The sequence below is a fragment of the Trichechus manatus genome, unplaced genomic scaffold (genome assembly GCF_000243295.1).
Source record: "Trichechus manatus latirostris isolate Lorelei unplaced genomic scaffold, TriManLat1.0 scaffold00026, whole genome shotgun sequence".
Lineage (NCBI taxonomy): Eukaryota > Metazoa > Chordata > Mammalia > Sirenia > Trichechidae > Trichechus > Trichechus manatus.
In genome coordinates this window covers 13132983-13160253 of record NW_004443962.1, presented here as the reverse complement: position 1 = coordinate 13160253, position 27271 = coordinate 13132983, and the positions used below count along the sequence as shown (strand labels likewise).

Genomic DNA, 27271 nt, shown 5'->3' with positions numbered 1-27271 from the left:
TAACAGATACCTAAAATGTGGAAGTGGTTTTAAAACTGTGAATGGATAGACGTGTGGCAGTGACAGAGGACCAGCAGCAGCAGAGAAGCGGCAGCCGCAGAGAACCAACAGCAGCAGAACCAGGAGACCAGTGCGAGACGGCGCTGGAGCCGACCCACAGAGCGAGAGAGCTGAGTGCCTGGGTGCAGGAGGCTTCCTGGCAGAGTGAGGTGCCTCCGGGCACTTATACCAGTGGAGATACTGAGCTTTGGAACACTTGCCCCAGCAGGGCAGACGCGGGTATGAGGCCCGAGGGCCAAGAGGCCGCAGGAAACAGAAGCAGAAGCTGAAGAGACAAGGAACACAAGAAGTCAAGCTGCCTCAGTCTCAAAAGGTATGGCCATGACCTCAGGGGTTTCAAAGGGTGGAGCCATGGCCTCTGGTGTTTCTAAGGGTGGAGTTGTCACTCCGATGGACTAGGAGAATGGTGCGCCTAAAGCCAAGGGGGCAGAGCTGCTGTCCCAGTGGGCCTGGAAGGCAGAGCTGAAGCCCAGGGCCGATGGGCCTCCACTCAAAATCCAGAGACTGTGGCCAATACCTAGAGTCTGGAGGGCAGGGCTGTTGTGTAAATTGTCTCAAGAGAACAGAAGATTATTTTCAAAGCCTTGAGGGCTAATGTAATGTGTTCTGCTGACTTGCTTGGTGCCTATTATCACTTCTTTTCCTCTAGTTTCTCCCATTTGTAATGGAAATGTCTAGCTTGCGCCTGTTCTGCCACTGTACCTTTGGAAGCAGATAACTTGTATTCTCGATTTCACAGATGAAGAGGAATTTTTGGATTTTGGACTTGGACTTAAGACTTTTGCTATGATATGATGGGGTGAATATGTTTTCCATGTTGCAAGGAAGTGATTTTTGGGGGGCCAAACGGTGGAATGATATGGTTTGAATTATGTCCCCCCAAAAATGTGTGTTATCAGTTTGGCTAGGCCATGATTCCTGGTACTGTGTGATTTTCCTGTATGTTGGAAACCTGCCTCTATGATGTTAATGAGGGAGGATGGGTGGCAGTTGTGTTAGTAAGGCAGGACTAGATCTACAAGACTGGACTGTGTCCTGAGGCAATCTCTTGAGATATAACAGAAGTGAGCAGAGAGACAGGGGGGCCTCATACCATCAAGAAAGCAGTGCCGGGAGCAGAGCGCATCCTTTGGACCGGGGTCCCTGCGCAGAGAAGCTCCTAATCCGGGGGAACACTGAAGAGAAGAAGGCCGACAGAGAGGAAGAAGCCTTCCCCTGGCGCTGACGCCCTGAATTTGGACTTTTAGCCTATTTTGACTATGAGGAAATAAACTTCTCTTCATTAAAACCATCCACTTGTGGTATTTCTGTCATAGCAGCACTGGATGACTAAGACAGTCTGCATGCCAAACAAAACTACTATTTGAAGTCAGTATCTAACAGGGTAGAAACAAAGCCCAATACCGCTCCAAGCCTATTGAAAAGTTATGTTTTTCTAAACTTTACTTTGGTATCAATTCCTACATCCAGATGAAGAAGGTTGAGCATAAGAAACACAAAACAATGCTTTCCTTAGCCATGACAGAGCTAGTATTTAATGAATTTCAGCTGCACTAATTACAAGGCTTTTTGAGTTTTTCTGAGCTCTACTACAAAAAAAAACAAACCTTATATATGTATAGATATTAGCATTTAACTATGCAGTGTAATTTCTCCAACATCATTCACTAATGAAATAGTACTACAGGCCTACACAGACGTGCGATTTACCAAATGTCCACTTACCCAATTTAATCTTTCACTGTTCACAAAATAGTTATTGCACTCAGGCTGGCCTTCCCAGGAGTATAGGAAATATTTTCATACACTCGCCTTCATCTTGAGGGTCATTCCCCTGGGCTACAACAATCCTAACCTTTTTTACACCTAAACAAATTCTAACCTTCCTTCAACCACCCGCCCCCCTCAAATCCTTCTACTACCTTTAAGGGTGCTTCCTTTTTCCCTCCCCCACTGGAGATCTGCCTTGTACCACTTACACCAGGTGGAACACCTTCGAACACGTACAGCACATAATCTATTATATGGTTATATGGTATTTTATATCACTCAATATTTGCTTCAGTCAAGTCAGTTATATCACCTGTAAGTTTTTCAAGGACAAAAACCAAAACCAAACTCACTGCCATTGAGTCAATTATGACTCACAGCGACCCTACAGGACAGAGCAGCACTGCCCCATAGGGTTTCCAAGGCTGTAATCTTTACGGAGGCAGACTGCTACATCTTTCTGCCTTGGAGTGGCTGGTGGGTTTGAACCGCTGACTTTTTGGTTAGCAGCCGAGTGCTTTAACCACTGCCCAACCAGGGCTCCCTTTTCAAGGACAAGGACTATGTATTTTACAGTCTTTATGGTACCTGGCAGAGCACTGTTACATAGGAGACACAGGATTTAATGATAAAAATAAATTTCTGTCCTTGTTTACATTCCACCCACTACCAATTGTCGGCCCCTCACAATCTTCAAGCTTGTGTCTTAGCATTCTTCCTTTTTTATATTATTTCTCTCATATATGGATTGTTGCTGTTGTTAGTTGCTATCAAGTTGATTCCTACCCATGGTGACCCATCCCCATGTGTGCAGAGTAGAACTCTCCACAGGCTTTTCAAGGTTGCGACCTTTAGGAAGCAGATCACCAAGCCTGTGTTCTGAAGCACCTGTGGGTGATTCAACCGCTAACTCCTGGCTAATAGTCAAGCGCTTAACCGTTTGCACCAACTAGGGTCTCCTTACAACCACTCTAATAGCTGGATTTTAATGTGTACAGTTTCCACTGAAGAAACAGGAGTTTAGCCAATATACACGGGAAAATGGATGTTAGAAAAGAAGTGACTACTTCAGCACTAATAAAGATGTAGGTAGAAACTTGAGCACAGAACACAGTGTATGTGTGTATGAGACAAGTGATAACAGATTAGCAGACGTTCATGGTTTTACGTTTTACGGAACACACACAAAGCAAAAGAGTAAGACAGAACAGAAAAGGGAGATAAGGGGATCAGTGAGAAACGTCTGACAATTTTTATTTTGTGCTCTCTGGTCCCTCTGCAGGCTTTTTTTTTGGGGGGGGTGGTGGTGGTAATGTGCTGAACTAACATAACTAGAACAGGCAGGCATACCAAATTCTGAAAAATCCTGTATTGAAAGGCACAGAAATTTTTTTAAAAGTAAGATTATAAAGAAAATCTTTATTAAAAAGTATAGTGAGTTTTTTCCTTAGCTTTAAGCATAGGGAATTATAAACTAATTTGTTCAATCTGATCTGATTCCTTTCACAGCTGAAATGACCTCAGAACTCAATTTCTGCTTACCTTTTAGCTAGTTAGAAATACTAGTATTCATTCATTTTGAAGTATGTGTACAGTGTTCTAAGAAATCAAGTATATAAGGATTGATTTTTGTGGATCATGCTTTCTGGGATACTTAATCACCTACCCACATATCCTACAGACACTTAACTACTAAGTAAACTAATAAGTAAGAATGTCAAAAACTTGGCAAACATACCTTTTGAGGTGATCTGATATCTGTATGCAGTGTGTGGCCTTTCTAGTCACGGTCTTGTAACTCCCACCCAAGTCACTGGGCAGGACTGTGAGATAGGGTAACTGTAGCCCACCAAAGGGATTGGTCAGTTTTGCCATCCCCCTGGGCTTGAGGTGAGCCATCCCAGAGATGAGAGAGAGAGGAACCCACTACCACCAAGGAAGAACAGCCAGGAGCAGAGAATACAGGACTCAGGATTCCTGTGCTGAGAAGCTCCTGGAACCAGGAGACCAAGAGAGCAAGCGAGCTGTAATCCTGAAGATGGTGGCAGGAGAGACCTGGCAGCAGAGACCTGGCAGTAGGAGACGGCGTGGTGGGAGAACTGAGAGAGACCTGGCCCATGGAGAGAGAAAGCTAAGTGCCTTTGGACAGAGGCCTAGGGCTAGGGAGAAGTGTGCCTGCGAGCACAGCTGGGAAGAGGCTATCCTGATGGAAGAACTGTATCCTTGAGTGTTCCTGAGCTGAACTGTAACCTGTTACTTCCTTAATAAACCCCATAATCCTGAATATGGTCTGTGAGTTCTGTGTGGTCACTGCAATGAATTACTGAACCCGGTAGAAAGTGCTGTGGGAGGGATGGTTGGCGTCATAGTTGGTAAAGATGGCAGAGAGAGGAGGCATGTCTGACCTCCGCCTCATAGGAATCAGCCTTGGGCTGTTATCTTGATTCTCCTTCCCCCTTGTGAAGTTAGAGGAGGTCAGATGTCTTTACACCACATTGTCATTACTATTACAAAACAGAAATTAGGAACTGTGATAAATCCTGGTGGCACGGTGATTAAGAGCTCAGGCTGCTAACCAAAAGGTCAGCAGTTTGAATTTATCAATCACTCCTTGGAAACCCTATGGGGCAGCCGTTCTACTCTGTCCTATAGGGTCGCTATGAATTGGAATCGACTCGATGGCAAAGGTTTGTTTTGTTTTTGTTTTTTGATAATACATATAAAGAGCCCTGGTGGTGCAGTGGAGACCTGGTGGTACAGTGGTTAAGAGCTCGGCTACTAACTAAAGGTTGGCAGTTTGAATCCACCAGCCACTCCTTGAAAACCCTATGGGGCAGTTCTACTCTGTCCTTTAAGGTTACTATGAGTTAGAATCGACTCGACAGCAACAGGTTTTGGTTTTTGGTGGCACAGTGGTTAAGCACTGTCTGCTAACCTAAAGGTTGGCGGTTTGAACCCACCAGCCACTCAGTGGGAGAAAGATGTGGCAGTCTGCTTCCGTAAAGATTTACAGCCTTAGAAACCCTTTGCGGCAGTCCTACTCTGTCCTAAAGGGTCGCTATGAGTTCGAATCGACTCAACGGCAACGGGTACAATACATATGGTATGACTTGGTAAGCACTACAGGAGTTGTACGTTGAGAATAATCATGACAAGCTCAAATAGAAAATATTCATGGGAGAAGTGAGATTTGAGATATTGAGAAAAGGTTAAGACTTGGTAAGCAGAGAAAGGCTCCTTGGTGGCACAATGTTTAAAGTGCTTGGCTGCTTACCGAAATGTCGGTGGTTCTAACCCGCAACCAGCTCTGCAGGAGAAAAGACCTGGTGATCTGCTCCCATAAAGATTTCAGCCTAGAAAATCCTATGGGAGCAGTTCTACTCTGTCCTATAGGGTCACTATGAGTTGGAATCGACTCGATGGCAAACAACAACAATCAGAGAAGAGGAAGGAGAGCATTCTAAGTGGGGAAAAAAGAAGCGAGCAGAGAGCGGTCAAAATGACTATGCCTTCTCTGGGGAACAATCAGCAGAACAGTTTGATTACACCAGAAAATTCAGCATGACTGCACAGTCCCTTCAAAGTGAGCTACTAGCTGGGCAACATTCCCATATGTAGCTAACATATTAAACACTCAAATCCAGTAGTAAGAGATCAGAGCCTTTGAGATTATCTACTCTACTTCCTGCCATTATCCAGTCATATCGCTAATGATTTTCATTACTCTGAAAGAATATGCGGAAATCTGTGCTACCTAACTTACCTCACAGAATTATTTATTATCAGGATAAAGAGGATTACTTATTTTATAGAACTTTTAAACAAGCTTAGAAGAATCAGTTACTCAAAATTTGGAAAAAAAAACTCATGTATCTATTATAATATAATCTTATTAGAAATCCCTAATCTACCCTAAAATTTTAAATCCACTGCCTAACTATATACATTTAAGGATGGAGGAAGCTGGAGAACTTGGGAAAGAATCTGGGGTCAAGCCAACAGACGGATGCCTTAGGGAAGGTTAGGAGCAGGACAAGAACTAAATCTCCTGTTTTTCAGGAAAAGGTAGAAAGCATCAGGAATAGAGTGACTGTATAACTTGTCATTCAAAACAGGACACATCTGAGAGTGAAGGGGCATGTGATTAATAATTACACTGGTACAAGGATAAATTGGGCCATATGATCACCCTTGTATGTACGTACGTATCTTATGCCAAATTTTCCTAAAGGCAATGAGGAGTCAAAGAAAATTTTTGCTAGGAGTAACGGTATCACATGTGCTTTTAAGCAAGCTAATTGACAGCAATGGAAGGATGGATTGAAAGGGTGTGAAACTGAAGGAGAGAATTCAGTTAGGAGGTAGGAGGTTGTTTTAACGATTGTATGACATAACAATGGCCTAAACTAGGTCAGGTCAGCGAAGACGGAGAGAAAACGACAGATCAGAGAACTACACTGGCAGTAGAATCCTCACATTTATTCAGAGCTAAAATAAAATAATCTTTTACATGCATAATTTAACTATATTTTCAAAAGAACCCCAAGCAAGACACAGGAGAGAACAGCTATCTTACAAAAGAAAAAAAAACCGAGGCACAAAGAATAGTAGGAGCAGGGCTTAAACGAGATCCTTACTTCATTTAACCACATCTCCATGTATTAAATAGTTTAAGCTTCCTCTCTTCTTCCAACCAACTTCCATCTCTAATTTTCAATCTACTTTTACATCACTGCTTTCACTTTTTATCTAGTTTTTATTCTGTGTATATACCGTACACCAATGCAGAGGTCTTTATTCCCCATCTCCCCTACCCCTCGGAGCCCTGGTGGCGCAGTGGTTAAGAGCTTGGCTGCTAACCCAAAGGCCGGCAGTTTGAATCCACCAGCCGCTCCTTGGAAACTCTATGGGGCAGGTTCTACTCTTGTCCTGTAGGGTTGCTTTGAGTTGGAATCAACTAGATGGCAACGGGTTCTACTTTATTTCCTGATTAAACCACATGTGCTTTATCAACATTCCTGCCATTTGATCTATACTACACTGGGATCTACTTATTCTTTTTGTTCTTCCATTATCTGTCCTACTGACCTGCATTCCCGCCCCTCAGTGTTCCCATGGAAGACATTTCCTCCCTTAATCTTTATTTCTGCTCATTTTCTTGAGAACTCCAATACCCAGTTCTAGGGATATTGGGGCACTACACTGAAGTATAGGAAACCAGGGTTCACATGCCCAGAGCTTCAGTGAATGGATCAAGGCGGGCTCTAACAGAAGACAACAATAAAGGCAAAGCAGCTTCTGTTTCCATTTTCCTGTTTACCCATCTTCCAAGGATAAGAAGCAATTCCCTTTTAGAGAACATGGGGCAGTTCTATTCTGTCACATAGGGTCTCTAGGAGTCAAAATCAGCTCGATGGCATCCAACAACAACATGTATGTTTTTTTGTAATGACTCTTTTGACTGCCTAGTATAGACAGCATTTCTCAAATTGGTGTCCATTATCATAACAGGGGGAGATGGGACTAAATGCCCTTTAAGAATTTAAAATTTTACATTTTTAGTTTGATAATAACCTATTAAAAAATTTCTGGATCATCTAGATAGAGAAGTGCCATGGAATTTCTGTGGCTGAACTTGCTTTTGTGTTTACAACCAGACACTACCTAGTTGTGTGCACTAATGAGAAATTAACACAAGTGAACTTGTTACCTTTATACCAAGTGAAAACCAAATAAGTCAATGCACGCTATATGAAAGTTACACAGTTTTCACAAACAAAATGGTGAGAGAATTATTATTCTACACACAGTCTAGGAATGGAAACCTAAATAAAACAAATAAAAGGGCTTTATACAAATCACTCAAGTTTCAAAAGCATTAGTGTAAGATATGGAGACAGAAATCCAAAAGGGCAAAGGAAAGAGTAAGGCATACAAATTCAGCACACGTCTTCCGTTGGCTACATGTTGACTACAAGCAACCATTCGTCACATTTCACTCTGGCTAATACTTGCGTTAGATATAATTCAGGAAAAAAATGTAGAATATAACAAATACTAATATTGTTGGCATTTATTTAAAAAAAAAAATGAGGATAGGAACTGTTAAATAAGATTTCATGACCTCAATTTCAACATTACATTTGTCATAAACTCTATATTAAGGATAACGTGTAATGAATACTTAAGATTATACCAAAAAGAAAAAAAGCTTTCTTTCTTAAAAAAAAATAACATGTTTATTGAAGAAAATACAGAAATATGGAAAAGCAGAACAAAGAAAATCAGTCATACTTTTCTCACCCAAACTACTACCAGCATTTGGGAATATTTCTTTTTATTTACTCTATATATGAGACCCTGGGTAGTGTAATAGATTAACACGCTCAGCTACTAATCAAAAGGTTGGAGGTTCAAACTCAGCCAGAGGTACCACAAAAGAAAGACCTAGCAATCTACTTCCAAAAAAATCAGCCACTGAAAACCTTATGGAGTACAGTTCTACTCTGATACACATGGGGATGCAATGAGTCAGATTTGATTTAACGGCAACTAGTTATTCTAAATACAGAACTGTTTCTTTCGTAACATAGTCGAAACCATCCTACACTGTAAATCACTTATTACAAACTCTTTCACTTAAGATAACTTTAATGCACTTAAACTATAACCGACTCTAATGGACTTTGCGTTTAATGGACTCAAACTATAACTGAGCCCCTAAATCCAAATAGGCCACCTAGGCTTCTCTCGTTGTACAGCCAGATGAGAGCTCCTAAGTATCTTCTGATCCAGATTCAAATGAAACCTTAAGTACAAAAATCAAAGAACACTTTATCTTCGACTATTTAGTGCTTTATTTTAAATTAAAAAGGGGGGCAGCATCTTGGTCTCTTGGCCCGTGAAAGTTACCACCTATAATTCTGGCACTAAAATAATACTGCAATCTTTTATTCTAAATAAAAGATTAGTAACAATAACAAGAAAATTAATAACAAGAGGATCTTCTGAAAGTGAAGAGAGGTAATGAAACTGCGAGAATTTAAAAGAAAACTGGAATCATAATACAATTTAGAGAGAAAAAGACACAGACTTTGATTCTAAGGAACATAAATAATTTTACCTATTAAAAAACCCAGCTGCTGTCCGTCAATTCTGACTCATGGCGACCCCATGTATATCAGAGTAGGACTGTGCTCCACAGGGTTTTCAATGGCTGATTTTTCAGAAGTAGATCGCCAGATCTTTCTTCTGAGGCACCCTGGGGGGGATTCGAACCTCCAGTCCTTCAGTTACCAGCCGAGTGTGTTAACCATTTGCACCACCCAGGAAATCTATTTCACCTAAAGTCCTAAATTATTTCACCTTTTATTATAAAAGATCTAAAACTAATTAAATAAATTTATCTATGGTCAAAACAAACTGTTATATATATATATATATATTTTTTTTAATAAAGAAAGTCTCTAAATGAAATACATATTAAAAGTTGACCATTTTTAATCCCCAAAATATATCCAATGAGATGTAAATTGAATTGTAAAATGGTGGGTGGGGGGAAGGGAGCATGGCACATGACTGGAAGTTGAAAAAAACTGACGTTAAAAAAAATATATATGACTAGAAGTTTAATCCTGACTTTGCCACAAGCCACCTATGCAATCTTAGATAACTCATGCAGTATCTGTGGCCAAAGTTTCTAAACCTGTAAAATGAGGAGGTTAGAGATTCACTCTTACTATAAACCCTACTGAGATATTCTATTTTTTTCCCCTCTGCATACTTAATCTAACAAAGCAAACTGATGTGAGAATTTTTTTAGATAAAATCTCTCTTAAAATCATTTCGATTAAGTATCAAAGCAAAATAAATAAATAAATAAAAAGTCTCCTGGTAAATTAGTGCTTATGCTCTTAGACTTGGTGCCATCTGACATTAAGGTTAAACTTTTCCAAAAGCTAGTGACATCCTGTTAACATAACAATTATTTCCAATGTCTGTTCCTGGCAAGACCACTTCTGCTTTTTGTCCCTGTTCCCAAAGCACTAATGGTAAAGAAAGTAAGAGAAGGAAAACACAAAACTATCTATAAAAGGTCTATATTTTAATAGTTAAAAAAAAAAAAAAATATGCAATGTATGTTATCATATGCTGTATGATACTGCATTAGGCACTTCTAACTTTGTAAATAAAATAAACTTTAGTTTATTCTATAAACTTCTAGTCAAAAGTTATATATAAAATCCTGCCCCGCATCAAATTCTATATTCTAATGATATGAGTAGATTGTTCTCACCTTGCAAATAAAAACCCAGGCTAGAAAATTTCGACAGAAAATCAATGGGGACAAAACTATACCGTCAATGAAATGCTGAAGCAAATTAACCCGACTATCTTTGCGCGCAGAACTGCTATGTGCTTTGTATTCAGGCAGCTATCTGGACTCAAAATAGTTTAAGAATAACGAGAAACCCAAGTTTTAGTCAACTATTGGTTAATACACTTAAAAAAAAAAAACTTATTTTGACTCACCTTTGTCCAAGGATGTGCCTTAATTTGAGGGAATTTGAATTCTGTGTAATTTGGATTCATTTCTCTAATTTGCTCCCTTGTTGGTGTTCCCAGGACCTAGATAAAGAAAGCAAGTTATTGCCATATTTTTCCATATTTTACAAAGGTAGTCTTTATGTTTTAGTACATTGGTTACATTAAAGAAGGAATTCCAAAGTTATTTAAAATACACAGCTGGTTAAACAAGGCAGATTCTGAAAGCCTTGTGATTTGTAACTGGCTACAGAGTCCATGCTATACTACTCTAGACAGGCTTTTACGATAGTAATAATGCTAGATCAGGATCTTAAAAAAAGACTACTCAAAATATTCAAGTAAAAATCAGGCATCTCTATTCTATTTAGAAAAATACAATCTATTGCAATGATGGCATCTGAGACAGTATATCTTTTATTTATTTAATAAGGGGCTATATTCTAACAATATATATTGTCCTCACCTTGCAAATAAAACCTCAGGATATAAACTGTCTACAAGAAATCAATGGGGACAAAACTATACACAATGCTGAAAGTAGGTAATATAGCCAAAGGTTATATTATCAATATATTAGTCAGGAGAACCTTACTCAAACACTGTTATCAATAATTCCTTTCAACCCCTGAACATTTAGCGAGGGTCCCCCGTGTACAAGGAACTGCGCTACGATACATTGTGTGCTGGGAAAAAAATACAACTCAATATAAGACAAAAATAGATTCAACACTTCATTGCCGTTGAGTTGATTCCGACTCATAGTGACCCTATAGGGTTTCTTATGCTGTAATCTTTATAGGAACAGATCGACAGGTCTTTTCTCCTGCAGAGACCCTGGTGGGTTGAAAGCGCCAACCTTTTGTGTTAGCAGCTGAGTGCTTAACCACTGTGCCACTAGGGCTTCTTTCATTGCTTCTAGAGCTGTAGCAAACAGAAAACCTGCTGCCATCAAGTTGATTCTGACTCATAGTGACCCTACAGGACAGAGCAGAACTGCCCCATAGGGTTTCCAAGGCTGTAATCTTTACGGAAGCAGACTGCCACATCTTTCTCCCCCAGACTGGCTGGTGGGTTCGAACCACCAACCTTTCGGTTAGCAGCCGACTGCTTACCCACTGTGCCACCAGGGCTCCTGAGAGCTGTACTAGGCATGAGTAAAGGAAAATATATGGACCTGACTGCACATAACAGAAAACGGGAAAGAAACATTAAATACTAAAATGAACACTTTGAAGAGAGACATTTCTGTATCACCCATCATTATAATCCTAGCACCTGACAGAAAACAAGTTTGTTAAAATAGGGTATTAAGCTGTCTACAGTTCAAGAACAGTTGCACAGAAGGAGTGGAATGCAATGCTAAGTACTTGATTTGTGGTGGCAATCAGTGAATAATCAGCAATAATTCCATAACTATTCAGGACAAAGTGAGAATTTCAGTATTTTTTGATGGTTCTAATTCTCTAGACTCAATTAACACTTCCAGAATCTCATTAAAATTAAAAAATTTGTTTCTTCAAAAGATACTCTAAAGAAAATGAAAAGGCAAGCCAATGACTAAGAGAAAACATTTGCAAAACATATATTCTACAAGGGACTTGTATCTAAAATATATAAAAAATTCTTACAATTAAAAAATAAGACAACTCAGTAAAAATGGGCAAAAGGTATGGACAAGTACTTCATCAAAGAAAACAAAGAAATAGAAAATAATCAAACGAAAAGATGTTCAACATCACTAGTCATAAGGGAAATACTAATTTAAACTATAAGTTACTACTACATACACAATGTAGCCCTGGTGGCGCAGTGGTTAAGAGCTTGGTTGCTAACCAAAAGGTCAGCTGTTTGAATCCACCAGCCGCTCCTTGGAAACCCTATGGGGCAGTTCTACTCTGTCCTATAGGATCACTATGAGTCGAATCGATTCAACAGCAATGGGTACACGCCCACTACGAAGGCTAAAATTTAAAAGACTGATTATATACATCAAGTGTTGGCAAGGATGCAAAACAACTGATAATTTTATCCACTGCTGGTGGGAATGTAAAATGGTATACTCCCCCTTGCTGCAGAGTCGATTCCGACTTATAGCAACCCTACAGGACAGAGTAGAACTGCTCACAGGGTTTCTAAGGAGCAGCTGGTGGATTCGAACTGCTGACCTTTTGGTTGGCACTGAACGCTTAACCACGGTGCCACCAGGGCTCTGCAAAACCATATAGCACATTGAAAAACAGCTTGGCAATTTCTTAAAAACTGCTAGGTTTTTACCCGAGAGATATGAAAGTATCTGTCCATACCAAGGATTGTACATAAATGTGCATAGAAGTTTTTCTGTAACTGCCGAAACACGGAAACAACCTAAACGTCCATCACTTGGTAAATGCATAAACAACTGGTGATACAGCCGTACAATGGAATAGTCAGTAATAAACAGTAAAAAAGAATCTAAAAGTAAGTACGCCGAGTGAAAAGAGCCAGATGAAAAAAGAGTACTTACGTTATAATTCCATTCATATGGAATTCTAAAAAATCTTCTGACTACACTGACAGAAAGGAAACCAGTGATTGTAAAGGGATGGAGGTGGAGAAGGCCTGCAGGGAAGGATTACAAAGAAGCACCAAAAAACTACTGGGTGATGAACATGTTATCTTGATTTCACAGTGATGTTTTCATGGGTGTATATACATATGCCAGAATTTATAAAACTGTACACTTCAAATATGTGCAATTTATTATATGTCAGTTGTATCTCAATAAAGCTGTAATAAGAACTTCCAGAAGTTGTTTAAATATTAGAATATATAAACTTTGGGTAAGTTAGGTGGAAAGGAGCTCAGTACTACTTGTGGGTATTAAAATAAAAAAAAAATCTACTAAACTCTAAACTGACCTTTAATTGCCTACAAGATAATTCCTGAGCATACTCCTGATGTTGTTGGAAAGAAAACAAAAACATGAATGTACAAACAATCTAAATAATAACACCTATCATCCTAATTCCTACTTCTAACATTGTTCTGGGAGAACATTCAGTTTTAGGGCACTGGAAATACATTTCCAATTGTACAACTTTCCTCCCCTCTTACAGTAAAATTCTAGCTTAATAGAGAGGAACATGGTATCTAGTGTTGGGAAGAAAAATCTCTGGCCTTTGTAGCTGTACATATCAGACATTTATAAATCAGGAACTATGCATACTTAAAATATGAAGGCTGAAGAGGAATCTTAACTTAGTTTTTATTTTAAAAAGAAAGCAAGCATTTATAGTCTATACTAAACCCTTGAAGGGTGTGTATGTGCGTGTGTGTGTACATGCACGCGCATGTACTGGTTAAGATGGGATGAAGGAAGGACTACTAGTGAGTTTATCAATAATTCTGTCCCCTAAATGCAACTCCATTGAATTCTTTTAAATGATGAAGAAAAACAACAGAAGTGACATGCATCAATGACTATTAAAAATGCATAACTTCAATGACCCTACAACCTACTGATTCCACTTCAAGGTACATACTCTAATATAGAGACACTCTTACAAAGCAATATTATTCATAATAATAAAAAATTGCAGACAAAGCAAAAATCCAAGAGTAGAATAAGTAATCTGTGGTATAGATTTATTTTCATAAGGAATACTCTCGTCTTAAGTTATAATAAGAATTTTAACATACACTTCAAGGAACATCCTGCCTTATCATTGTAGAGTTTGTAACTCTTCAATTCTCTCACACAGCCCTTATAGAAAAGTTAGCCAAAAGGCTGATGAGTCCACGTGATCTCTGTCCACACAGTATAAAGATGCATTTACTAATGGACATCATACAACTAGCTCGCAGCAAAAATGAACTAAATCTATGCATATCTGATGGATGAATCTCACAAACACAGGGTTACGTTTTCACTCAACAATTCATATATATAGTATGACTGCCTTATATAAAGTTCAAAAAGAGTCAATATTAAACTATATTTTAGTTTACATGGCGAACCTGTGTAAAACTAAATGAAAAGCATGAGAATATTCATCACAAAATCAAGAAATTATTTACCTATATGTGGGAGAAAGGGTTGTGACTGGGACGGGGCAAAAATAGTTCCTCTAATTCTTAATACTGAGTGTAGTTACATGGCTATTCATTTTATTATTATGCTTTAAGCTGAATAATATACTTTTGCATTATGATATATTTCCCAATAAACAAAATGACACCTAAGAAATGTGCACTGTCAAATCAGTGAGCACTTGTTGTGTCCCCACCCCTCCACCCCCCGCCCACGTACTCAGTACTCTGCCAACACAAGACATGGTCCTAACTCTCTAGAAATTGGTTAAGAATGCAAAAAAGAATGAGAGTTGTATGATGTCCATTAATAAATGCATTCTTTTACTGTTTGGACAGAGATCATGTGGACTTACCAGCCACTTAGCTAACTTTTCTATAAGGGCTGTGTGAGAGAATTAAAACAGTTACAAAGTGTACAATGATAAGGCAGGATGTTCCTTGAAGTGTATGTTAAAATTCTTATGTTTCTTTTTATTATTATAACTTAAGATGCCACCAGAACTCCTTTAAGATAGGAGTATTCCTTAATGAAAATAAATCAGTGAGATATACAATGAAACAGCTGAGAAATACATGCCATGTACACATGGTTTGCTTAACATACAAACTTTTAATAATTTATTTAATGTGAAAGATGATAAATTATGTATGTATTGTCTCCCATACCCTTCTCCCTAAATGTACCATCTCATAACCACTTAGATGTAAACATTTTGTTATGGAAAATTTCAAATATACAGAAAAGTTGCAAGAATTATACAGCGAACTTCCCCCCCCCACCTTTATGCCTACCACCTAGATTCTACAATTAAGATTTTACTATATTTGGTTAAACACATATCCACCTTCCTACCCATACATCAATCCACCTAATTTTTTTTTATGTATTTGAAAGTAAGTTGCAGACATCAGTATACTTTAGCAAGCGTATAATTAAGGTTGAATATTTACAACTTTTAATCTAAGCAGTTTTTACATAACTAGAATTCTCTTTCAATATATACTAGTGCATGCGTTAGAAAAATCCAGTATGTAAAGAAATTTTTTTTATCATAATGGAGAACAATCTGTTTTGATAAACAGTGATGATATAGATATATTACACTTAAACAGTCAGTGGTCAGAGTCTAACAAGTGATGTACTTTACCCTCAAAATATGGATATTTGTGACTGTTAAGAAGCTTTAATTACTAATCCTGTAAATGGAATCATCTTTGATATATTCACTATCAATTATTTAACACAATTAACCAAATGAAGAAGTCTGTCAGCACAAAGTGGCAATGGAGATCTTACTCCTCTGTTATAGCAACATGACCTTGAATCATTAAGCTATGAGGTGGGGAAACAAAGCTCCTCGTGCCACAGTATGATTTACACGTTTAATTCCTGTTGCCAAGTATCCAACTACTATCATATTTCCCTATCCTTTTTCTTCTTATTTTTTAATCATAAGACCAGGTTCTCTCCAGGCTGGCCAACAGGATTTATTACATATTACACAATACCACAATAACAAAAAGCTCCTAAATTTTAAAAACTCAAGAAGAATATTTTATTATGACAAGGTCCTTCTCAGTATAGGGGAAAAGAACTTACTTCTACTGGTGATTTCTAATGATGAACCAATTTAAAAAAGATATTAGGGAAAAATTTAAAAAATGCCCACTATCCCTAAACTTGATTGTTAATGGTCTCAGAAAACCACAAGCTTTTAAGAAATGAAAACTAGATGAGAGATCCTTTAGTCTAGGAGCGAGTACACGTTCTCTGTAAAGTGTCAGAGAATATAAACATTTTAGGCTTTGTGGGCCATCGAGTCTGCCACTGAAGCACAAAAGCAGCCATAAACAAGAGCTTATTTTAAAGAATAAGTGGCAGGTTGTATCCGGCCCCTGGGCCCTGGTTTGCCGACCCCTGATGTAGTCCAAACATTTTTACAGATGAGAAAAACTAAGGTCCCCAAAGAGTATAAAAGCTTTCAGTGGTCATAACTAATTAGAGGCAGAGCTGGGACAGAATTTAAATCTCACCACAATGGCAAACCAATTCTAGAAGGCAGCATCAAAGCATTTGTTCATTAGACTTATTTAGAGGGTAAACAACTTCAGTTTCTAATTTCAGCAGTTGTGAAAAATGTCAATGCTATTAGGCATAAAAGACCAGTAAATCTGGAAGAGAAAATAATATTCGAGACAAGACATTCAAGAAGAACCAGAAGGAACTTTCTGTCAAGAGATGGATATTGCGTGCATCATTTACAGTGAGCTTAGGGCTAGAAAAACAGCTTTGGTAGTGCCTGGTGTACAGGTGCTAGGTGGCTGTGAGAGTGTATAACATAAAATGCAGGTAGAAGGAGAAGGGTGCTAACGATGGGGACCTAAGGGACGAAAAATATATGGAGAAAGGGAAATTAAAGGAGACTGTGACAGAAGTCAAAGAGGCTGGAGGAGGCCTCACAGACAGTGACATTATGGAGGCCAAGGAAGGTGAACATTTGGAGGACAAGTTATCTTATGACACAATGAGCCCAGGTAAAATAAGGCCTGAAAGGTTTTCACTGTAGCTGGCCCTGAAGACTTCCGTTATGATACTGGTGAGATCAGTTTTATTGCAGTCATGAGAAATGTAAGCAGGTCATAATCACCTGAAATGGTTACGCGTAGACTGCAAATACAAGCCCTCTTTTCAAAAAGTGTGTCAGGGAAAAGAGAGAGCAAAGCACAAGATGGAAGAGAAGAAGCCAGAGGAAAAGGAGAGAAGAAACATTTACTGAGCACCTAGTATTGAAAACACTGTGCTAGTTATATCCATTTTCTTTTCTCATTTAAACTTTATAGCTACTCTATTTCCCCATTATACTTGAAGTAACTTAAGGTTGAGTGAGGTTAATTCACTTCTCAATGTTATACAGTCTGTCAGCAGTAAATCTGGGATTCAAATGCATATCTGATTCCCTAAAATGTTCCACCCAATATTAAGAACAGAAACAAGGGAGAGTTTTTAAAAATACATTTAAAAAATCACTTTCTTAAACCGACTGAAGCTTTCTTAAATTGATTCTTGACCGATAAAAAAGAAATCTAAATCTTTTTGAGTTGTGCAGAATGTATTAGGATTTTATAAGATCAGCAGGCTGTAATTAATAGTAAAAACAAAACAAAAGTTTAACATATTTTTCTTGACTACTTACAAGAACCCATGATTTAAATAAGATCTACCCATATTATGGTAATATAGTTTAATAAAAAGAGTACCTTCAATGGTTAATAATACAGACCTTAGGCAACAGAAGCATAATATGAGGAAATATAGGTATCTAACTGGCTAAACAAGATCGAGTATAATAAATCTCAAACTTAGAATGCTATAAATAAATTTTATATTTTCAAAAAAATTTTAATGAGTTAACAATTTTGATAAATCATTTTCAGGCTTCCGTAGCTATAGATTATCCATGTAAACCCCTTGCTTGCTCATGTATAAGTGCACTTGCAATACCAAACAAACAAGTTTAGTGATTATTTCACATGTGTAAAAACTGACAGAGCAAGTACTATGGATGTGCATGGTAGAAATCATTTTAATTGCCAAGTAATTTTAATTGCAAGAACTAAGTTGCAGAAACTTGTTATCACATTGCTTTGGGTATAAATATTGTGCATATATCCAACAACACCAAAAACCAAACCTATCGCCATGGAGTTGATTCTGACTCACAGAGACCCTACAGGACAGAGGAAAACTGCCCCATATGGTTTCCAAGGAGCACCTGGTGGATCGGAACTGCTGACCTTTTGGTTAGCAGCCGTAGCTCTTAACCACTATGCCACCAAGTTTTCCATATATCCGACAGGGATCCATAATTACTTTAAGGTGGTCAAAAATAAACTAAAAGCCTTAAGTAAAGTGGTGCAATTCTGTACAACTTTGTGTCGGTAGTTCAATAAATTTGGAATGACATGCAAGGGCTTGCATTATCTAAAAAAAAAAAAAAAAGGGAGAGAAAGAGACAGACTATTATGGACTTTAGCTTGTAGTCATGACAGAGTATCTGGCACCAGAATTGTCCTCCAGGTATAAACAATTAGAAAACTGACTGACAAAACTAAGAACTCTTTTAAGAAATAAGAGAAAATGTGGACACTTCACAACATAACATTCACAACGTTCAGTATACAACAAAAAAATTACTAAACATGCAAAAAAGCAGGTAAATATGACCCAGAAACAAGAGGAAAAAAACTACTAGTCAACAGAAAAAGATCCAGAAATGACAGAGATGATAGAGATTAGCATAATAAGGAATTTGAAACAGCTACTATAATGAGGAGAAAAAGGGAAGATATAAAAAAGAGCTAAATGGAAGTGATTAACAGAAGATTAGACACAACAGAGGGAAAAAAAACGAAAACAAAAAACAGTGGACTTAAAAGCAAAGCAACAGAAATTATCTAAACTGAAGCATGGAGGCAAAAAAGGCCAGAAAAACATACAGACATATAATTAAAGACTGAGAAGGGGGAAGAAACACTATTTAAAGAAACAGTAATCAACATTTTTCCAAATTTGATGAAAACTATGACCCCACAGATCCAAGTAGCAAAATGAACCCAAAGCAGTATAAAAACAAAGAAAACCACATCAAGTCATAATCAACTGATGAAAGCCACTGATAAAGAGAAATTCTTCAAGAATGTCACAAACAAACAAACAGACACATTATATACAGGGCATCAATAATAAAAATACCAGCTGACTTGTCATCAGAAACAATGCAAGCTAGAAGACAACAGACTTCTCTAAAGAATGAGAAATAAACTGGAAACAAAGAAATTCTGTAACCAATGAAAATATCCTTCAAAAAATGAGGGTAAAATAAAGACATTTTCAGGCAAACAAAAGCTAAGAATTCGTTACCAGGAGATGTACACTATGAGAAAGTCTTCAGGATAAAAGAAAAGGATTCCATACGGACACACTGCTGATCTACATAAAAGAATAAAGAGTGCAAAATGTATGGCATTCCCTCTTCATTTTTTAATTTCTTTAGAAGAAACTGTTTAAAGCAAAAATAATAACGTAGTGTCGGACTACATATAACATGCAACAGTAAAATGTATGACAACAATGGCACAAAGAACAGGAAGGGAAATAGAAATATACTGCCATAAGGGTCTTACTTTATATATGACAAAGTATATTATTATTTAAAGGTAAATTGTTAAGTTTAAGATGCATATTTTCAATCCTCAAACATCCTCTAAAATATGCAACAAGGAAGTATAGCTAAAAAAGCCATAGGGAAAATAAAAAATAATCCAAAAGGTACGAAAAAAACCCAACCCTGTTGCCGCTGAGTCAATTCAGATTCATAGTGACCCTATACGACGGAGCCGAACTGCCCTATAGGGTTTCCAAGGCTGTAATCTTTATGGAAGCAGACTGCCACATCTTTCACCCATGGAGCGACTGGTGGGTTCAAACCACTAACTTTTTGGTTAGCGGCCAAGTACCTAACCACTTTACCACCAGGGCATGTGTGAGTAAATGAGGAAAAAAAATGGAGCGATAAAAAGAAAACAAATATAAAGGCAAAATACTTAAACCCTCCAAAAAAACCCATTGGCGTCAAGTGAATTCTGACTCATGGCAACCCCATTTGTTATAGAATAGAACTGCACAATAGGGTTTTCTTGGCTCTGTGCCATACTGTGGGGGCTTGCATGTTGCTGTGATGCTGGAAGCTATGCCACCAGTATTCAAATACCATCCATGGTGGCCAGGTTTCAGTTGTGCTTCCAGACTAAGACAGATTAGGAAGAAGGACCTGGTGTCTACTTCTGAAAAAAAGTAGCCAGTGAAAACCTTATGAATAGCAGCAGAACACTGCCTGATATAGTGCCAGAAGATGAGGCCCTCAAGTTGGAAGGCACTAAAAGAAGACTGGGGAAGAGCTGCCTCCTGGAAGGAGAGTCGACCTTAATGATGTGGATGGAATCAAGCTTTCAGGACCTTCATATGCTGATGTGGCACTACTCAAAATAAGAAGAAACAGCTGGAAATATCCATTAATAACAGGAACATGGAATGCATGAAGTATAAATCTAGAAATATTGGAAATTGTCAAAAACGAAACGGAACTCATAAACATCGATATCCTAGGCATTAGTGAGCTGAAATGGACTGGTATTGATCATTCTGAATCAATCATATGGTCTACTATGCCAGGAATGATAAATTGAAGAGGAATGGCGTTACATTCATCATCAAAAAGAACACTTCAAGATCTATCCTGGTACAACACTGTCAGTGATAGGATAATATCCATACGCCTACAAGGAAGACCAGTCAATAGACTACTATTCAAGTATATGCACTAATCACTAAGGCCAAAGATGAGGAAATTGAAGATTTTTACCAACTTCTGCAGTCTGAAACTGATCAAACGTGCAATAAAGATGCATCAATAATTATTGGCGACTGGAATGCGGAAGTTGGAAACAAAGAAGGATTGGTAGTTGGAAAACATGGCCTTGGTGACAGAAACAATGCCGGAGATTGCATGATAGAATTCTGCAAGACCAACAACTTCTTCACTACAAATACCTTTTTCAACAACATAAACAGCGACTATACACACGGACCTTGCCAGATGGAATACACAGGAATTAGATCGACCACATCTGTGGGAAGAGACAATGGAAAAGCTCAGTATCATCAGTCAGAACAAGGCCAGGGGCCAACTGCGGAACAGACTATCAACTGCTCATATGCAAGTTCATGTTGAAGCTGAAGAAAATTAGAACAAGTCCACGAGAGCCAAAGTATGACCTTGAGTATATTCCACCTGAATTTAGAGACCATCTCAAAAACAGATATGACACACTGAACACTAACGATCAAAGACCAGACAAGTTGTGGAATGATACCAAGGACATCATATATGAAGAAAGCAAGCGGTCATTAAAAAGACAGGAAAGAAAGAAAAGACCAAAATGGATATCAGAAAAGACTCTGACACTTGCTCCTGAATGTACAGTAGTTAAGGCAAACAGAAGAAACAATGAAGTAAAAGAGCTGAACAGAAGATTTCAAAGGGCAGCTTGAGAAGACAAAGTAAAGCACTATAATGACATCTGCAAAGACCCGGAGTTAGAAAACCGAAAGGGAAGAACATGTTTGGCATTTCTCGAGCTGAAAGAACTGAAGAAAAAATTCAAACCTCGAGTTGCAACACTGAAGGATTCTATGGGCAAAATACTAAACAACACCGGAAGCATCAAAAAAAGATGGAAGGAATACACAGTCACTGTACCAAAACCAATCAGTCGACATTCAGTCATTTTAGGAGGTAGTATAAGATCAAGAACTGATGGTACTGGAGAAAGAAATCCAAGCTGCACTGAAAGGGATGGCGAAAAGCAAGCCTCCAGGAATAGACAGAATACCAACTGAGATGTCTGAACAAACAAATGCAGCACTGGAGGTGCTCACTAGGCTATACCAAGTGATCTGGAAGACAGCTATCTGGCCAGCTGACTGGAAGAGATCCATATTTATGCCAATTCCAAAGAAAGGAGATCCAACAGAATGTGGAAATTATCGAAAAATATAATTAATATCACACACAAGTAAAATTTTGCTGAAGATCATTCAAAAGCGGTTGCAGCAGTACATCGATGGGGAACTGCCAGAAATTTAAGCTGGATTCAGAAGAGGATGTAGAACAAGGGATATCACTGCTGATGTCAGATGGTTCCTGGCTGAAAGAAGAGAAAACCAGAAAGATGTTTACCTGTATTTCACTGACTATGCAAAGGCATTCGACTTTGTGGATCATAATAAATTATAGGTAACATTGGGAAGAATGGTAATTCCAGAACATGTAATTGTGCTCAGGATGAACCTGGACACATAGACTACAAAGCAGTTGTTCACAAAGAACAAGGGGACACTGTGAGGTTTAAACTCAAGAAAGGTGTGCATCAGGGTTGTATCCTTTCACCATACTTATTCAAACTGTATGTCCAGCAAATAATCCGAGAAGCTGAACTATATGAAGAAGAACCTGGCATCAGGGTTGGAGGAAGACTCATTAACAACCTGTGCTATGCAGATGACACAACCTTGCCTGCTGAAAGTGAAGAAGACTTTGAAGCACTTACTGATGAAGATCAAAGACTACAGCCTTCAGTATGGATTGCACCTCAACATAAAGAAAACAAAAATCCTCACAACTGGACCAGTTAGCAACATCACAATAAACGGAGAAAAGACTGAAGTTATCAAGGATTTCATTTTACTTGGATCCACAATCAATGCTCATGTTCATCCACAAGTAACTGTATAAACAAACTGTGGTATATTCATATAAAGGAATGAAATATTACTTGGCAATGAAAAGGGATAGTTATACAAATAACAACACGGATGAATCTCAACATGCTGAGTACAAAAAGCACCCCCCACCACCCCACACACAAAAAACCATACTATATGACTCCATTTATATGAAATTCTAGAATAGGCAAAAATAATCTGCAGTGACAGAAAGCAGATCAATGGTGATCCAGGATTGAAGATGGAAGAGTCACTGCAAAGGGGGCATGCATAGGGTGGTCTACCATTCAGCTCTGTCTGGTCAAACTGGGATTATAGATCACCCTAAGCTGTTCGAAGAAACATCCTCAGAGTGATGGAAATGTTCTAAATCTTGACTGGGGTGGTGGTGACACAGGTATTTATGTGTGTCAGAACTCATTAAACTATGCACTTAAAATGGTTGCATCTTATTGTATGTAAATTATATCTAAAAAAAACTGACTGAAAAAGTGAAAAAAAAAAAAAAGAGAGGCTAATATGTAATTTGTGATGTCTTTACTATATTAGGAAAACTGGTGGCATAGTGGTTAAGTGCTATGGCTGCTAACCAAAAAGGCTGGCAGTTCGAATCCACCAGGCACTCCTTGGAAACTTTATGCGGCAGTCTACTAGGTCCTATAGTGTCATTATGAGTCGGAATTTACTCGACAGCAATGGGGTAACGGGGGTTACTATATTAAATACAACCAGAATATCATCCTTAAATTGCTACTTTAAGGGTAGCGTTAAAAGTATTAGTTTGTCAAACCCTAAGGTCAAAATTATTTTATATACAATATGTATATTCTTTAAAAAACCAAAGGTATGATTTAAGATGCAAAGGAAAGACATAATCAAGAAGCATTAATGTTTTTTTTGGTCTCTGAACTCACTCATTTAAAACACTCACAGGGCTCTGATCCTCAAGGACCTCTAGGGTAGACAGAGACTTGTACATAAGTCAACTATAACCAGCCAACATCAGTACAACAAAATAAGCATATTGAAAGTGCCACACTGCCCTGGGGTGAGGAAGGAGGTCAGGAAAGGTTCTGGAAGGTGAGACAAGCTGATTTTACTTAAGAAATATATAACAAGATAAAAGAGTCAGAAGTACACTCCATGTACTCTAGGTGTGAAGGGGAAACTGCATGGTTTGGGTAACTGTAACAGCTGATGCTACCAGAGAATAATTAGGTGGGTGGCAACATTAAAAGCTGAAAAGTAAGCAAGTGGTAGATTATGAAGACCAAAGATTCTGAATGCATGACTATCTGCAACCAGTACCACAAACATAGAACATTTTAACAAATCAACTATCCTATTTCTACTTCTGAGTATAACTTTAGGGTGTACATTTAAGTTTTTACTAGGTTCAGAAAAAACTTCTACCTAATTTATTCCAGGTGAATTATTTATTTGTAACTTTTAGAATCATACAATTGAACTCTTTCATTTTATGATAAAACAAGGTATTTAGTATGGACCCCATCATTTCAGGACACAAAACAAGTCTTAACGTTACCTTGAGTTATAAGAAATGAAAAAAAAAATTTTTTTTAATTTTTAGACTAAGAAAGAAAACACATTTTAAAAACTTGAACAGTTTTTTCCAGATTTCCTAAACACTGAGTGTCTCCATGATTTAGGAAATTAAACTGCACATAAATGTTTCATGTAGTCTTCTGTGTGGTATCTCACACCGTAAAAAAAAGGGGTGGTGGTGGAGACATTAAAAATTATCATACTGGACTTCCAGGCAACATGGCGCTATAGTCAGAAGCACCATGCCGTCCCTCCACAGCAAAGATCAGAAAAAATAAGTCAAACAGAGTCACACATCAATCCTGAAACCCAAAGCATCAAATGAAGAGATAAAGAACTCAGCCAAGCACCAAATGGAATAAGAAACTGACCAAGAACAGAGAGTGAGGAGACATACATGCAGAGGTCCCATATCTGCTACTGCAGCACGGATCCACCACCTTGGACTCCTATAGGAGATCAGTGAACGGGGGAATGAGAAGGCAGCTTCACGGAGCTTCCAGCAGGAGACAATACAACTGGTAATCAGTGATACACGCTTTCCCATCCCCCACCCTTCTTCACCCACACTTAGCCTCCTCTACTTCCTGCAGCCACAATCTCTTAGCTGGGAAGCAACAGCTTCACCCCGGTGTCACTTGGTGTTGCTTTTTTTCACTTCTCTAGATTTCCTCCTTACCTCTCACCACCTCCCCTTCCATTCTCTCAAATACCTGGCTCCATGCACCATCTTTGCTTCTTCCTGAAAGGCTGTGAAACGCCGCTCGACTGTGAAACTACTTTCTAGCCCGTGCCGCTGTGCTGGTGGGACCCCCAGGGCCTTTTTGTTCGTTTGCTCTGATTTTTTCTATTTTGATTTGTTTGTTTTCTTTTTCTTTTTTCGGCTTGGGAGCCCCTTCCAGCCAGGCAGTACCTCGCAGCCTGGAAGCTACTCCCTTACTCTGCGCAGAGACACAGGGCCATCCCTGGGGGCATTTCTTTTCTCTTGCTTTTTGTTTCTTTTTTGCTTTTTTCTGTTTTGTTTTGGTATTTTTTTTGTTTCTTTGTTTTGTTTTCTTCTCTTATTCCCTTTTGTCTTCATTTTCAGTTTCTCGATTTAGTCATCATTTTCTTTTACCCTTTTTCTTTTCTTTTTATTTTGTTTTTCCCCATTTCTCAGTCTCTCGTCTCTCCACTTCAATAGTAAGCTCCTGAAGCACTGTTTTTTGTCTGCGTATGTTTTTGGCTCCTGTTCCTCTCTCCTCTCTCTCTTCTTTCCCATACACTTCTTAGCTCCACACATCACAATCTAACCCCTCCTTCCTGCTTACCTGCACGGTGCACTGAACATCACACTCCCAAGCAGCACAGGCACAGCATACTGGAACCTGCCCTGCACTGATTCCCAGTCCGCACTGTCAGCCCTGGTAAGTGCCACAAACAACCCATCCCAGCAACTCCCCTTCAGCTGGACCTGCCCTGCTGTACCACACCTGAGTGACTGACTCTGTCCTTTGGAGAAGGAGGTGAAAAGTATCATCCCACAGATGAGCAAACAACAAAGAACGCACAGCCCGCCTGCTCAGACATAACCAAATAAAACAAAAAAGTGGGATGAAACAAACAAATCTCCAATCAACAAATGAGGAAAATAACCACTGAATGCCCCGAAGACAGCAGACAGTATCAAAACATTTACAAAAACAGGACAGGATGGCTCCAGTAGGCGTCCAAAATAATACACCAGATGACCTTCCAGTAAAAGAAAACGCACTAGACCTAACCGATAGGGAATTCAAATCTCTAATATTCAGAATTATGCAAGAGTTGAAGCAAAAAGGAGACAAAAAAATGAGGAAAAAATAGACAAATTCATGGAAAAGGCAGACATATTCATGGAAAGTACAGACCAAAAAATGGAAGAATTTAAGAAAATAACACAGGAACAAAATGCTAAAATAAATTCACAACTAAAAATCATACAAAAACAACAATTAGAAATCCAAAAGATAAACAACAAGATTGCAGAAATGGACAGTGTCATACAAGGGCAGAGGAGCAGATTTGAAATGATGGAAGATAGGATCAGCGAAATTGAAGACAAACACTTGGCTACAACTATGAGGAAAACAAAGAAAAATGAGAAACCCTCAGAATTATGTGGGATAAATCAAAAGCAAAAATATGCGAGTGATCAGAGTTCCAGCAAAGGGGGAGAAAACAGAAAACACAGACAGGATCATTAAAGAATTGCTGACAGAAAACTTCCCCAATATCATGAAAGATGTAAAGCTGACCATCCAAGAAGCTCAATGAACCCCATATACGATAGACCCCAAAAGAAAATCACCAAGGCATATCATAATCACACTTGCTAAAACCAAAGACAAACAAAGAATGCTGAGAGCCGCTCAGGAAAAACAAAAAGTCACAGAGGAGAAACAATAAGACTAAGCTCGGATTATTTGGCAGAAACCATGCAGGCAAAAAGGCAATGGAATGATGTATTTAAAATCTTGAAAGAAAAAAATTGCCAGCCAAGAGTAATATAGCCTGCAAAACTCTCGTTCAAATATGACGGTGAAATTAGGACACTTCCAGGTAAATGGAAATTAAGGGACTATGTAAAAACCAAACTAAACATAAGACTTATTAAAGGGAGTCCTTCGATCTGAGAAAAAACAACTTTAGCTCACAGGCTGAATACAGGACACAGGATTGTACTAGCCAGATACCAAGCTAGAAATGAACTCTTAAGGACTATGCAAAATCAAAGGAATTACAACAGGGAACCAGACAGGTTAATCTGTAAATGACAACAGCATCAGAACAATAAAAGAAGGAATAGACGGTGTAGTTATAGAACCTTCTAATGGAGAGGAAGGCAAGGCGATACCAAGTAATAATAGACTGGTTCAAATCTAGGAAGATAAG

General features: G+C 38.4%; 1 protein-coding gene across 4 annotated transcripts in view; it reads right to left on the bottom strand.

The window, feature by feature from the left end:
- Window positions 1-27271, bottom strand: part of GSK3B (glycogen synthase kinase 3 beta) — a 301800-nt gene that overhangs the window by 41653 nt on the left and 232876 nt on the right. For all 4 annotated transcript variants that reach the window (XM_004373653.1, XM_004373652.1, XM_023728841.1 and 1 more), the window contains one exon: window positions 10363-10458. In XM_004373653.1, coding sequence (XP_004373710.1) covers window positions 10363-10458 — 96 coding nt within the window. The remainder of the gene's footprint in view (window positions 1-10362; window positions 10459-27271) is intronic.